The sequence below is a fragment of the Chaetodon trifascialis genome, chromosome 11 (genome assembly GCF_039877785.1).
Source record: "Chaetodon trifascialis isolate fChaTrf1 chromosome 11, fChaTrf1.hap1, whole genome shotgun sequence".
Classification (NCBI taxonomy): domain Eukaryota; kingdom Metazoa; phylum Chordata; class Actinopteri; order Chaetodontiformes; family Chaetodontidae; genus Chaetodon; species Chaetodon trifascialis.
Genome location: NC_092066.1, coordinates 4,381,091 through 4,395,149, shown reverse-complemented (window position 1 = coordinate 4,395,149; position 14,059 = coordinate 4,381,091). Strand labels below are relative to the sequence as shown.

The window sequence follows — 14,059 nt, the reverse complement described above, 5'->3', positions numbered from 1 at the left end:
CCCTTGAAAAATGTCTTTGCACCAGCTCATGGTCCATTTATTCAAAGTCATTCATCACGGCGACAGGTGTGTTAGGTGGCACCTGTATGAAGTGCCACCTCAGTTTAATTCATCATCATCATTCTGCTTTTCTCTGTCTGTACATGAAAGATACATTTCAGTCCTGAATGATGGATAATCGGGATGCTGCGCCCTCACTTCCATCGCTCAGTGCCTCAGAGTGTAAGAGGATAAACAAAAAGTCGCTCATGTTCAACTCACAAGCAAACAGAAGGATGGAGGGAAAAGTAAAGAAAGATGGAGGGAGGGGGCAAACCGGGAAACGCGCCAGCAGTGTGGGAAAATAAGTGAATGAATGAACGTGAGTTGTGAATAACAACGAGCCTCGTTCGTCTTTTGAGCGAGCTGGCAGGAAGCGATGTAGGAGGTCAGAGCTGCACGTGCTCTGCAATAAATCTCAGTTCAACGGCGTTGTTTCGGGGGCTTGTTTAAAGGGATATTCCACGCTGCTGGGTGACAGGATGTGTGTGAAGCCAAGTGTGCGTTTTGTCAGATTCAAGTTACCTGTTCTGGACGGTGCAGGTGAGCCGCTCGGTGTGTGTGATGACCACGCAGCTCATCTGTAAGCTGCTGAGGTCGAAGGAAGCCTCGGCCGCCGTGGACGTCCGCACCTGGCCTCCCGTCATGGACACAGGTACACACATGCACTGTGCAAATACTGTTATTTCTGATAAACAGGCGTACTACACATGACTGCTGTCAGTCCCTCGCTGCCTGTGCAGGACTGTAAAATATCTCTGCTGTTTAAATAAAGTCTGATGGCTTGTGACACTTGAACTGTTGATGCTCATGCTTGATAAAATGACTGGAAATGGCTGCGAACTGCACATTTGCTGATGTTCTTTTTAGACGATTTGCCAAAGAAGAAACCTCCTCTGCTGTATAAACCATCCAATCCCGACACCCTGGCCTACCTGGACTTCAGTGTCTCGACCACTGGCATGCTCGCTGGAGTCAAGGTAAACACACACACACATGCCTGTCCAGATTTTTTGTTTATTTCCTGTGATCGATGGATTTCAGCAAACATGACTTTGATGTCAGCTGTTTACATGCAGGGAACTGGTACTTACCGTAGTTCGGATATTAAATTAATGCAGCATAATGCTAACACAGCTTGCTAATATGCTAACATATTAACATACCAGCAATAGAAAACGTCAACACGTTGTTCAGGAGGAATTTGTAACATTATAAACATGCTAACTGGATGTAACCTTTAGCATTCTTAATGTTACGTGCTGTATGTTAGCATGTGGCATCTAATAGTTGCGACCCTGCAGGTTAAATTGCTAGCCATAATATTAGCATGCATTTTAACATGTAGCTCAGAGGACTGTGTTTTTAGGTAACAACATGGCCGTTTCTTAACTTTCTTTGCCCAAATATCGTTAAAAAGTCCGTTTTTTTCATCCGTTCTGTGTTTATTTTTTGTTTTTCGTTGTCCTCAGAGCAGCTAGCTTAGCATAAACTTTACTGTAAGTGAGATGTCAGCTCGAGTCATCATCTATTCATGTTTTGACATTTGAAGAATTAACGCTGATTGATCGCTGGATTAACACTGATTAAAGGTCAACATTTCAAAGCTGTAATACTGGAATCATGGCAGGAGGCGCCTGCAGCATCATCGTCCTGAGCGCCGATATGTTTCTGTGTATATTCAGTAAAACACTTCATGAACAATGTGAGATCTAGTGTGCGGCAGAGAGTCGGAGGTGTGTAAAGAGACGGTGGTGACATTTTAAAGATTAAAGCTTCTGTTCCTGCTGCAGCAACACGAACCCGCATCCTGGACTCAGATCATTGTTTCATTGAAGCCAGCTTCCATTAAAGAAGACCTTTTCTTGTTTGGTCTCCAGTCCGTCCATATTCAAACCTTTTGTCTCTCAGCTCTCTGCTCACAGAGCTGATGGAGGACTTTCATCTGTGTCCAGACAACAAAGAGAAACACAAGCGGCCTAAGAAATTATTGTCCAGATGTTTCTTTAAAGGTGTAATTGAAGAGTTCTGTCAGGAAGGAATTTACCTGGACAAAAGAAAATCTAAATCCTCACTAAGCAAAATCGGAAAATGGACTTCAGGTCAAAGCTGTATGTTCCACTTTTAACAGAAAGCATTTTGAAATGAGACCGCAGAGTTCGATGTATTACCCAGATATAACAGATTAAACCAGATCAGGGTCCTGACTCTGACCTCCTCTCTGTGATTCGTTAATGTTCTCCGTCAGGACGACATTTTATCTGTTATTAATTTCACCTTTAGCGACCTGAGATAACAGTGCAAATTAAAAAAGACTGAAGATAGATTCAATCTTTTCCAAGCTGCACATTTCAGCAAAAATACTCATTTCTGTGCTACACATGAAGGAAACAGGAGTGTTTGTTCTCTCTTATCAGGGTAAATCAGCAAATTTCTTCTTTTTAAAAAAGGTATTGAATGTACAGAGCGGGACTTTTTTATAACTGAAATGAACTAAACCGGCAGCACCTTCAGAGTCGCTCTTTTGGAAATTTCCCCACTGTGGAACTAATAAAGGAATATCTTATCTTAACTGCCACTGTTAGTTATCAAACTACAGATATGCTGATACCGCTGTCAGTCACCTCAAGTCATTATTTGTTTCTAGAAGTTGCAGCGCAGAAATTGTGAACTGACAGATTTTCCAGGCTGAACATGTGTTAATGACTCTACCTTTACTGAGTGCCATGTATGTGTCAGATGTCTCACACAGCCACCAGTGCCTTCTGCCGCTCCATCAAGCTGCAGTGCGAGCTTTACCCGTCCAGAGAGGTCGCCATCTGCCTGGACCCGTACTGCGGCCTGGGCTTCGTCCTCTGGTGCCTTTGCAGGTCAGACAAATGCATGAAAGTCTGCAAATGTGAGTCCAAATGAAAGCAAGCCCTGTTTTAAATATCAGCTGCAGTCAGAGGGGGCAATGCAGAATGAAGGGGTGAAGGCGGGTCAAAGAGGAAGCGTTGATACAGTCAGTCAGTCAGTCAGTCGAACTGTGTTTTTGAAGAACTATAAACGTAACGCCTCCACACTCGTCTGGTTTCTCTCTGCAGTGTGTACTCAGGTCACCAGTCCATCCTGATCCCTCCGTCCGAGCTGGAGGTGAACCCGGCTCTCTGGCTGTCGGCCGTCAGTCAGTACAAAGTGCGAGACACTTTCTGTTCCTACAGCGTCATGGAGCTGTGCACCAAAGGCCTCGGTCTGCAGACCGACTCTCTGAAGGTAAGGAGGACGCTCCGTCTGGAGGACCATTGGCACTTTGTGCTTGGCGTGTTGTGAAATTAACTAACAAGAAACCAACCTCTCATTCTGTGTCCTTGTTGTCCCCTTCAGTCTCGAGGGTTGGACTTGTCTCGGGTGAGGACCTGTGTGGTTGTAGCAGAGGAACGTCCCAGGACAGCCCTGACGCAGTCCTTCTCCAAACTCTTCAAGGACCTGGGACTCCACCCTCGAGCCGTCAGCACCTCCTTCGGCTGCAGGGTCAACCTGGCAATCTGCCTGCAGGTCAGTCACACTTTCACCTCTTTGTCCCTCTGCGTCCCTCTCGCTGTTCGGCAGAGAATGGGGACACGTCTTGGTGTGACATTGTGGCTGGATTCACTACTGAAAGTCTGCATTCACATTTGAGAAACTAGCTGCTTTCGTCCTGTATGACTCGAGATACATCAGCTGATGTTGACCACAGCTGCTTGTTTTGTTCATCTGTAGAGGTGAGCCGGAGCTGAGTTCTCTGTCAGCCAAGAGCTGCTAAATGTCAAATAGCCAAGAAGGTGAGTTACAGTTAAAAGCAACAGAAACTGGACTTTACTGTAGCTGAGAGAGGACGACCAGCTGAGCTTGACTGTGTCTATACTCGTGCATCGAAGCTTTAGGAGTTCTTTTGTCGATCGTCTGCTCTTATCCAGAGTCAGATGAACAGATGGACATCAGTATGTCTCTACGCCTCCAGTGCAGAGAAACAGGCTAACAGCTAACTTAGCCATCAAAGGGAAAAATGCACCTTCCTACAGCTCCAAAGCTGTTGCACATATTGTGTATTTAACGCCTCTAAAAGCTGACAGGTCGGAGCTTTTTCAGCATCAGTATGAAGACTTAGCCGTTTGTAAGATGAACTGTTATTTATGAAATACAGTCCGTCAGAAGTCTTGATATGATGATTTGGGTTTTGGCACCTGGTAGCACAGAGGTCCAGTTCTTATGCTTCTTAGTGACTTTGGCAGCTCTTGTTGGTGCTTTCGGGAACATTGTGCTCGCCTCTGCCCTGCCTCAGGTTTACAGATTGGAGGTTAGTCCATCACTGCTGGAACAGAAACCTTTGAACTTGGCCATGTTGCTTTGTTCTGCATTGAAAATTTACAGCATTGTTAATCAGCTGAATGATTTTCACAACTCCTGGATGCTTGTTCATTTCTGGCTTTGAAGTGTAAGAAAAGGAATGGATGTCAATGCAACATGACCAAACCTCTTACGCTGCTGGTTTGAAGCCAGCGACACTGGTGTGTTTGTGGGTGATTACTCCACAGAGCTAACCGCCTCAAACCAGTCGATGAGACGTTCAGGGTTTCCTCTGCTCGTCTCTCAGGTTCAGCTTCATCCTCCCATTTCAAGCTGATCATTGCTTTTACATTTCAGCTATGATTTGCAACCTTAAGTGGATCAAATCAGGTTCATGTGTGAAGTTTTCCCCTTTGGTGTTTCTATTAAGCTCCCACATTGCCGACCTTTTTAAAGATATTAATGCTAAATACATTCAAGTCTGTATAAAGAATTCTGAAATATGTAATTTAGTCCTTTAATCATCAGGACAGTGTGATTGTACAGAGCAGTGATTTCTAGCTGCATGGCTCATAAGTTTAATTAACAGCCCGTTCGCACTAATATAACTGTAACTTAAATTAACATTTAACTCTTAACTATTTCCAGCGCTTTAAGTAAGCTAACATTTGCCTGAACATTTTTTCAGTTCTGACTGCTTGTTTTGTTTCTTTGAGTTTCCCATTTTGACATTTTTCTTCCTTCCCTCCTCCCTCCTTGTTTCCATCATAACCCCACCCACATATCTCATACTTGGTTTTGTCTCCACCCTCCCTCCTCCTCCTCCTCTCCTCCTACGCCCCTCTTTGCTGCTGTAGCCTCACAGGCTGGGAAAGCTTGCCGACCAGGTAGGGAACCACCATCAATCCCCCCAACCACCACCACCACCACCAGCACCACCTCCACCCCACTGCTTGTCAGCACATCACTCATCAGCTGGCTTTAGATCAAGGTTTTCAAGGATTACTCTGCTGAAAATGTAGATTTTTGAGTTTCCAATAATTCTGCTGTGGTGGAAAGGTGTCTGTGAAAGGTCTGCAGCTTCCTCTGTCACAGATGACGGGAGGTTTAACAGTCAGGGCCTGGTCACACCAGCATGAAATAACGCACCACCAACCAACTGCAAACCATCTATGAGTGGATTTTACACATTTTAGTCCGTCCAGAGGTCTTGGGGAGCACTTCTGAATCTGAAGGTGTTTTAAGTCTTTTGAGGGAGCTCTGAAATCTGACGTCACTTGAGCGTCAGTTGGGGTTGAAGAGTTCGAGTCTGAGAGTGAAACAAACGTGTTGGTGTGCAGTTAGACAGAAGTGAGACCTCTGTAGCTGCTCCTCATCTCTGTTTGAGGCTGGAGCTACATTAGCTGCTAGCATAAGATATGCTAGCAGCTAACGTAGATGTGCCACTGTTTGAAGCCAACGATGAGCGCAAAAAGAAATGTGGTGCAAGACACGTCGCTCGCGTCGACATGACGGACAGAGCAGGTGCGTTTTGTACCGAGTCGAAGAATTTCAACCGCACATTATTCAATTTGTGGCTCATGCCAATGCTAACAAATAAGCTGGTGGTGGAGGTGCAGGTGCACATTGTCGTGAAGGAGGAACACAGAGAGCGCTTACACAAACCATCAGCGTGGAGTTAAGAGCAAAGCTGCAGCCTGCTGATGATCGAGGACTTAAAAACCACCTTCAGACCAGACAGAGACTCCGCTATGAGGTTGGGGTGAGGTTGGTTAAACCATCTCTTCCGCTGCCTTTGAGCAGTGCAGCACACGAGAGGAGATCCAGACCTGGTCTGCCACTCGTCTTTGATGCTCATTCACCTCCAGAGACATGTGACCCAAAGCCAGCTGTTGACCTGTAGATGGAGACAGCTCATCTGAAACTCAACCAGGGACTAAGAGGAGTATCTTCATCATCTGCCATGAAAGAAGCGGAAGAGGAGGACAGCGATGAATTTCATGTAATACATCCTGCAGCACGGTCTGCAGTCCATGAGACAGGAGGCGATGGGCCGCATGTGTCTCTTGTGGGTTAGTGATGGTGGTGAGAAACATCCAGAAAATGGATTTTTGTGGTGCTGCTTTCTGGTGTGACCGGCCACTTACAGTAGATTAAATTATGACCCAGAGGCAAAACAAAAAAATGTGTTAAATATTCAGAAAGTCACAGCTAGTTCTCAGATCACTTGTCCACCACTGGTCCGTAGGTCACAGACACTTTGCCTGTAAATGGCTGAATAATCTTCTTCAGAGGTGGAGAAGTTTGTGCATTTGTTGCCTCGTGGAGATGATGCTGTCTGCTGTTTGGTGCTCTGGGTGGGGGCTTCTGACTCCCAGCATGCCGCTGTCTGTCTGGTGGTGGGCTCTGTGTAGTTTCCCTTTATCCGGAAAGTGGATGGAGGGATGGTGGAGGAAGAGAGGTCAGGCTTTGTTGGCTTTGGTTTTACGTACCAGGATGTAATCACTGAACTACGTCATCATCACCTCTTTCTTCCATCTTTCCTTTTCCCTCTTCTCTTTCCCCTGAAAGACTTTGCCATGACTTTTCATTTGCATGTCCATCAAGTAGAATCTGATCTTAGAAAGCTTTCTTTTTAAATGTGGGCGTATGTTTGTTTTGATCTGTGCTCTGAGTTCTTTGTAAAATCATCCCACCACTGCCGCTCCCACATTGTCCTCCCCCATCATTGAGTAAATGTCGTGGAGGTTTTGTGGGATCACAACTTTGCTCTCAAAGCCAAAGCTCATCTCTGTGAGTGCTAACGCACCAGCAGCAGCATCCGCCGCGTCCTGGTCGCAGTAGAAGTAGCTGTAGTCATAGAAGAAGTTTTTGTACCGTGGTAGCCGTAGTATAAAGGGACGTCGTGTGACCCTGCAGTGTTAACTGTTGTTGTCGGTGTTTCTCAGGGCACCTCAGGACCCGACCCCACGACTGTGTATGTTGATATGAGAGCGCTACGCCATGACAGGTGAGTTAAGCTCTGAATGAACCTACTCACTGTTTTGTCTCAGAGAATTAGCTTTAGACACCAAAAGTGTTTTTGTATCAGGCTGTAAACAGGCATTTTAATATGGAGGTCTATGGGGGTTGACTCACTTTCGGAGGCAGCCTCTTAGTGGCCGTTTGAGGAACTGCAGCTTTTGGTGTTTTCACGTTAGCTTCATTTTTCAGGTTCCTGCTGGTTCCAGACTGAAATATCTGGATGAACTATTTGATGTTTTTTCTTTCAATTTTGTCATGGTGCAAATACCTTTCATCCAGCGCCACCAACAGGTCAAAATTCACACCACTCCATCATTTAAGCTCATGTCGAATACCTCGAAAACTACTTTACTGTCAGCTACAGCTAAACTTTGATGTCTGTGCTAGGTTTAATGTAGCATTTTAACCTGCTAATGTATTGCACGCTTATGTTAGCTAACATGCTAGAAGTCACATAAATGTTAGTATGTGTGTATCAGCATGCTAACCTGTTAGCTAGCATGCTAGAAGTCACGTAAATGTTGGTATGTGGGTGTTAGCATGCAGACATTAGCATGCTAACATTCCATTGCTATTGACATTAATGTTAGCCTGTTAATAGCAAACATGCTAACTGGCGTGAAGTGTGTTATTTGTAGTTTTTGGATGATGACGCTGATGCACTGAGGCTCATAAAGTGAAGAGGTTTTGTAGTTTCCAGGAAATAATTTTGCAAATTGATGCTAATAATTTTAGGAAAAAAGAAAAGAAAGTTGTGAGACAGTCATTGATTATTGAGTTTAAAGCACTTGTTTATTTCCAGAGAAGATTCCTTGAAAAATAAGCTCCGTTCAACTAAATATCCATTCCAGGTTATTTATTATTAAAAATTTTTATTCTCCCTATGTGGTGAGTTACATGTTTGCATGTTGCTGTTTCAGTTATTTAGAAATAATTCACAGGAAGTCAGGGACCACTTCCAATAAGGCCCTTATGGAGCTCTTGTTCTGCACTCGCTGTTTGTTGCAGCAGCCTCCACCGGGCAGCTTCACTCTGAACGTGCTGAAGTTTATGAATGTGGAGCAGCGCGGTGTTTGTGAATGAGAGCACCCGGCTCGGCGAACGCTCCCAGAATAAATAAAGCGCTCAGGAAAGACGACTCATTGTGGCGCAGAAGCAGCTCTCCTGGCTGATTGTGGAAAATTTGAATATAATGAGAAGCTGAATGTTTCTTCAAGACAATATGATGATTTCAGGAATCTCAGCCCGCCCCCCCGGCTGCCTCCCTGCACCTCCAGTCTGACACAGACACACTTAAAACCCATCAAACCCAGTCTGAGTCACATTTCATGTTGGGTGACACCGTAAGTATCAACTCTGGAGTCTCCAGGATTTGTTTTGCCAGAGTTTTGGCTCAGAGGAGAAGTCAGACTTCATGAGCCAACTGGAGGTTTGAAAATCGCTGCAAGGGTTCAACATTAGTGTCAGATTTCATGCCTCAAGCTGGAGAAACATTGTCAGTTTCCAGGCAGCAGAGATGGACAACGAGTCCGGGAAGACAAGCGAGACTTCAGTTTATTCAAATATCTCCTGACAAGGTGGTCCGGTGGGATTAAAGGAACAACAATGAGGCTCCAGCTCGCAGTCGAAACTACGTAAAATGTAAATCCGAACACATTAGCTGCTGCTGAAGTTTCCCAGCGTGTCTGGGAAAGTTTCCTGTTCTCTGATCCAGCAGATCATTATGGCCGACCGCTGCGCCGCCATCAGGGAAGTCAGAGTGCACGAAGCAGCGAGGCTGCTCAGTCCTGCTGTGTATAAATACGACTGTCAGCGTGCATGATTACATGCAATCACTGTTGATTTAAGACGCTCCGCTCTTGTTTCTAATCTGACCAACCACTTCTGCCAGTTTCCTTTGGGGATCGATACGTTTTTTTTAAGCGTCAGTGGTCAGAACAAAGCGTAATTATTGTTTGTTTCATCTCAGATTACAGATGTCAGGCTGAACGTTCCCGGATTTGTTCCTGATGATGAAACATACGGCCAACATGTGGTCACTTATCATGAATGCCTTTCACGCTGCAGCTCTCGGTTTTGCTCCGCAGGGTCCGGCTGGTGGAGCGGGGGTCGCCTCACAGTCTGCCGCTGATGGAGTCTGGGAAGGTGAGCTTCTCTTTCATTTTCCTCGGGGTGAAGCGCTCAAAGGACTGAAACGTTGACGCCGATGTTCTGTCTCTGTTCTGCCCTCTGAACAGATCTTGCCAGGGGTCCGGATCATCATCGCCAACCCGGAGACCAAGGGACCAATGGGAGAGTCACATCTGGGCGAGGTTTGAGCTTCAGCCACAGATCACTTTGTATGATTAGAGACAGCAGGAAGGTTTGATCATCGGCGTCTGCAGAGAAGAAGCCCATTACCAAACGCCATTATCTTCAGTTAACATGGGAAAACTGACAGAAATCACTTCTTCAATCCTTCCCACAAGCAAAAAGTTTCTAAACTATTTCTTAATCCTCAGATATTACTCTGATCAAAAATGTGTTTTTCTGTTTGAGCTTGAATTGAATTTTAACAACTTTGAGTTTTCAATGTTTTGTGGACAAAACAGAGTAAACGCAAATGATGATTTATTTATTTGCTTCTTAAAACATGTCTGAGGGGATCTTTAAACAATTTGAAGTCATCTGTGAATCATTTTGAAGAGTTTATTAAAGAAATGTCTGTTCCTGCCTCGTGTGCTGTAACAGCTGACTCTGTGTTTGCAGATCTGGGTGCACAGCGGCCACAACGCCAGCGGTTACTTCACCGTCTACGGTGACGAGGCGCTGCAGTCGGACCACTTCAACTCCAGACTCAGCTTCGGAGACACGCAGACTGTGTGGGCTCGGACCGGGTACCTGGGCTTCCTCCGCAGGACGGAGCTGACGGACGCCAGCGGAGGTGAGGGCACGAGCGAAGCGACCTGTGATTGATGGACGGAGCTCACGCTGATTGGTCTGTTTGAGAAGGTTCAAAGTCTCTGTGGTCAAAGCTTCACCGTAACCAGCAGAGGGTCGTCAGATAGATGTAAGATCAGCGGATCAGTTAGAGACCTGGTTTGGATGATCTGAGGGACCAGGAGGTGGAGCAGGGATGCAGAGGTTTGGTGTGGATTAGTGGTCCCAGATCTCTGGTTGATGGCATTGATTAGATTTTCCAGAGGTTTGTAGGAGTTTCTGTGTGGGTCAAAGTCCAGATTTGGGTGTACACTGAGGTTTCTGGAAGAGAATCTACTCTTGTTTTAATCCTGTGACTTTGAGAATCGTCCTGAATCCTGTGTGTGTTCCCGCCTGCAGAGCGCCATGACGCCCTGTACGTGGTCGGCGCTCTGGAGGAAGCCATGGAGCTGAGGGGGATGCGTTACCACCCCATCGACATCGAGACCTCCGTCATCAGGACGCACAAGAGCATCACAGAGTGGTGAGGAATTACAGTGAGCTAGCAGGGACCCACATTTAACGTTTATTCGCAAAGATTACTAAAACCAAGGTCATGACTCCGTTATGACATAATACCTCAAATCTTAATACAGAAACTACTTCATTCATTTCTTCTTCTGTTTCTCCAGCGCGGTGTTCACGTGGACCAACCTGCTGGTGGTGGTGGTGGAGCTGGATGGCTCGGAGCAGGAGGCCCTGGACCTGGTCCCCCTGGTCACCAATGTGGTGCTGGAGGAGCATTACCTCATCGTGGGCGTGGTGGTGGTGGTCGACATCGGCGTCATCCCCATCAACTCCCGCGGCGAGAAGCAGCGCATGCACCTACGCGACGGCTTCCTGGCCGACCAGTTGGACCCCATTTACGTGGCCTACAACATGTAGCGCCCCCAGGTGGCCGATGTGGATGAAGGACTATTTAGGAGGACGCTAAGACGGGCTGCTCCTGAGACTAAACTTAAACAAATGGAGCCCGAGGCTGAGTCTGTGGCACGAGGGGAGACGTGGTAGCTAACATGTTTTGAGCCCTGAGTTTCGTCTCTCGGGCAGCACTTACTCCCAGGCTGGTTACCGCTGCCGGCTAGCTCCCAGAGTCAAGCAGTCGTATTTAGGTTTTTAGCCTTCAGGCCGAAGAGGCGAGACTCAGCCTGAGAGGGAGTGCAGCCAACCCATGTCCAGGGCAAGGAAGACCGACCGTTTACTGAAAAGAGGCAATCTTGCAGCCGGAGACGGCGTTAGAGGACAATCGTTGACGTAGCGATGTGGAAGTTTGAACTGCGTGTGGCTCTCTCTATATTTTCCTGTCAAGTATGTGCTGAAGTCGCTTGTTTTAGTTGTTTTTCGTTTGTATTTTAACATGTCCTCGAAAAGGTTTAGGCTATTTTTTGAAAAGGATATTTACACAAAAATGGCAAAAATGATATTTTACGTTTTTACGATGTCAACCATTACAAAGAGCGAGATATGTTTTGATACGAGGGAGGGGTCTGAGGGGTGGGGGGCGGGGCGGGGGCAATCGCAGCAGTTTTCTGATGAGGTACTACACGCTAGTTTCATGTTAGCTTGTTTTCTTTTTTGTACGCGTGTTGCAGTTTTTTTTATTGGATATAATTTGTGAACGTCCGTCCCACCTCAGCAGGAGCTCAGCGCGCTAACAGCTGCAGCCTTTAACTCTGTTTGTTTTTCCGTACAGACGCTTCGACTGAAGCGAAACCACACATAAACTCATATCATGTAAGTATGTACAAAAAGAAACTGATTTAATTTATTTTGTCTCTCTTTTAGAAGTATATGACGAGACGTTCAAGAATGTTTTGCTCTTGAATATTTGCTAATATAAAAAAAGAAAAAAGCGTATTATCTGGAGTGAAGCGCACTCATATCAAACATATTATGGAGAATAGAAATATATGATTATAGATTCTATGAAGAGACGAGTGAAGCGTTCAGGAGCAGTTTGACACTCAATGCTTTTTAGCTGCACGCTGGTCTGAAACGGTTCAGTCAGTCAGATGGAAAATCAGCTTTGTCCACTTTTATTCCACGTGAAGAGTTCTGAACCGAATTTTAACTTTTTTCTTTCAGTCCGTAAAAGTTTTGACCTTTTTGCTCAAAATGGTCATTAGGAAAGATTTTTTTCTTTAAAATGAATCATTTGTGGCCTTAAATTATGAATCACTCCCTCAAATCTCTCGCTGGTGCTTTTAAAGTGAGTAATTCATGTGATGAAACACCTAGAACAGGCATCATTTCCTCCTCTCGGAGTCTCAAAGGAGATTATCACCTTCTCAGTCAGCACACCGACTTTTAAAACTGAGCCAAGCATAAAAAAAAGTGGGATAATTTGTCCAGTTTTTAAATATCTGGTGACTCAAATGCACATGAAGCCAGTCACTTTGTGGCGTGCAGCTGCAGCCGAAATGGAAACGAGGATTTGCAGCTTTTAAAACACTTTTCTCAGTTTGGGTTCGCTGACAGTGTCGTTGAGGATCAAAATGAAATGTTGTGATCGCAGAGAGAGACGAACACATTTCAGGACACAAATGGACAGTTTTGAGGAATGGACTCCTTTTTTCATGTGATTAAATTAGAGAATTCAGGGGACAACTGAGAGTAATGAGTGGAAAAAATTGAAAGCTTTGCACCCAAACACAACAAAGATCCTTTGCTGACCTCTAGTGGTGGACTGGAGGAATTAAAACAACCTAAAAAACAAGGCAAATTTCTCACTTTGGTTCAGAACTCTTCACCTTCAACAGGTTTTCTGACCTTTAAAATGTCACAAACAGGAAAACTTTTCACTTCACTTCCGTTTTTCAGCCTCTTCTGACTGAAACTCTTCAGTGCAAACAGACCAGCGGCAGCGTTGGATTATTTTCTCTGAATCCTCAACGACGCCTTCGAGCGTCGCCGTTAAAGGCTGGCAGGCGGGTGAGCGAGCAGCCGCCACTATTGTAAATATCAGTCAGAAGTCCTTCGTATTTTTACAGACCAATCAGGGCTCATACAGTGATGTCACGACAGGAATAAAGACAAACAGGAAGCAGGAGGTGAGGCCGTTTTACCACACACCCTTTAACTCATCACAGCGGAGAGGTCAAAGGTCACGGGAATACGACGCGACGCCAGCTTGAAGCGTCTCGGCCGAGAATGTTATACTTTGAACCCACGAGGAAAAAAAAAGCACTTTCTTCACTGTTTGTTTGTTTGTTTCTCTTTCTTTTAGCAGCAAAATGTACGTTTTTTTAATGGGTTTCAAAATGTCTTATTTGAGTTGACATGAAGTCTTTCAATTAAATAAATATTTCAACAATTTTGACAGTAAAGAAATGGGATGTTGGTGTGTTTATTGAGCTACTGTTGAACTTTAAAAAGTTTGTCTTGTCCACATGGACACACTGGACTTCAGTCTGCCACGAGTCTTATTCAGATTCAGGTCCTGAAATGTTTCAGTTGTTGAATATGAGGAATTTTTTAAATGTTTAGACGTAAGTCTGAACTGTCATTTTGAAGAAGTTGCTAAAAACTGAAGCTAATGTGCAAACGAGAGTTGAGAGCTGAAACAGTTCAGTTGATTCTCCACTCAGACTGTTTTGGCAGTTGATCTGGTGAGTGATCAGCTAAAAATCTGTCTGTCTGCTTCCAGCTTCAGACGTTTCCTGTCCTTCTAAATTACATATTTCTGATTCTGAACTTTTGATCAGACAAAACGTTGAAAGATGAGATATTT

At 45.1% G+C, this 14,059-nt stretch overlaps 1 protein-coding gene across 4 annotated transcripts in view; it reads left to right on the top strand.

Annotated features, from left to right (window-relative positions):
• The window catches only part of dip2ca (disco-interacting protein 2 homolog Ca), a 156,208-nt gene extending 143,123 nt beyond the window's left edge, over window positions 1-13,085 (top strand). For 2 of the 4 annotated variants that reach the window (XM_070973422.1, XM_070973421.1), the window contains exons 27-38: window positions 583-694; window positions 910-1,019; window positions 2,779-2,909; window positions 3,126-3,294; window positions 3,406-3,576; window positions 5,205-5,234; window positions 7,296-7,357; window positions 9,459-9,516; window positions 9,609-9,683; window positions 10,120-10,294; window positions 10,690-10,813; window positions 10,962-13,085. In XM_070973422.1, the coding sequence (XP_070829523.1) occupies window positions 583-694; window positions 910-1,019; window positions 2,779-2,909; window positions 3,126-3,294; window positions 3,406-3,576; window positions 5,205-5,234; window positions 7,296-7,357; window positions 9,459-9,516; window positions 9,609-9,683; window positions 10,120-10,294; window positions 10,690-10,813; window positions 10,962-11,214 (1,470 nt within the window). In that variant the 3' untranslated portion in view covers window positions 11,215-13,085. The remainder of the gene's footprint in view (window positions 1-582; window positions 695-909; window positions 1,020-2,778; window positions 2,910-3,125; window positions 3,295-3,405; window positions 3,577-5,204; window positions 5,235-7,295; window positions 7,358-9,458; window positions 9,517-9,608; window positions 9,684-10,119; window positions 10,295-10,689; window positions 10,814-10,961) is intronic. The other 2 variants (XM_070973424.1, XM_070973423.1) reach the window with 1 other exon arrangement.
• The last annotated feature ends 974 nt before the right edge of the window (window positions 13,086-14,059 follow it).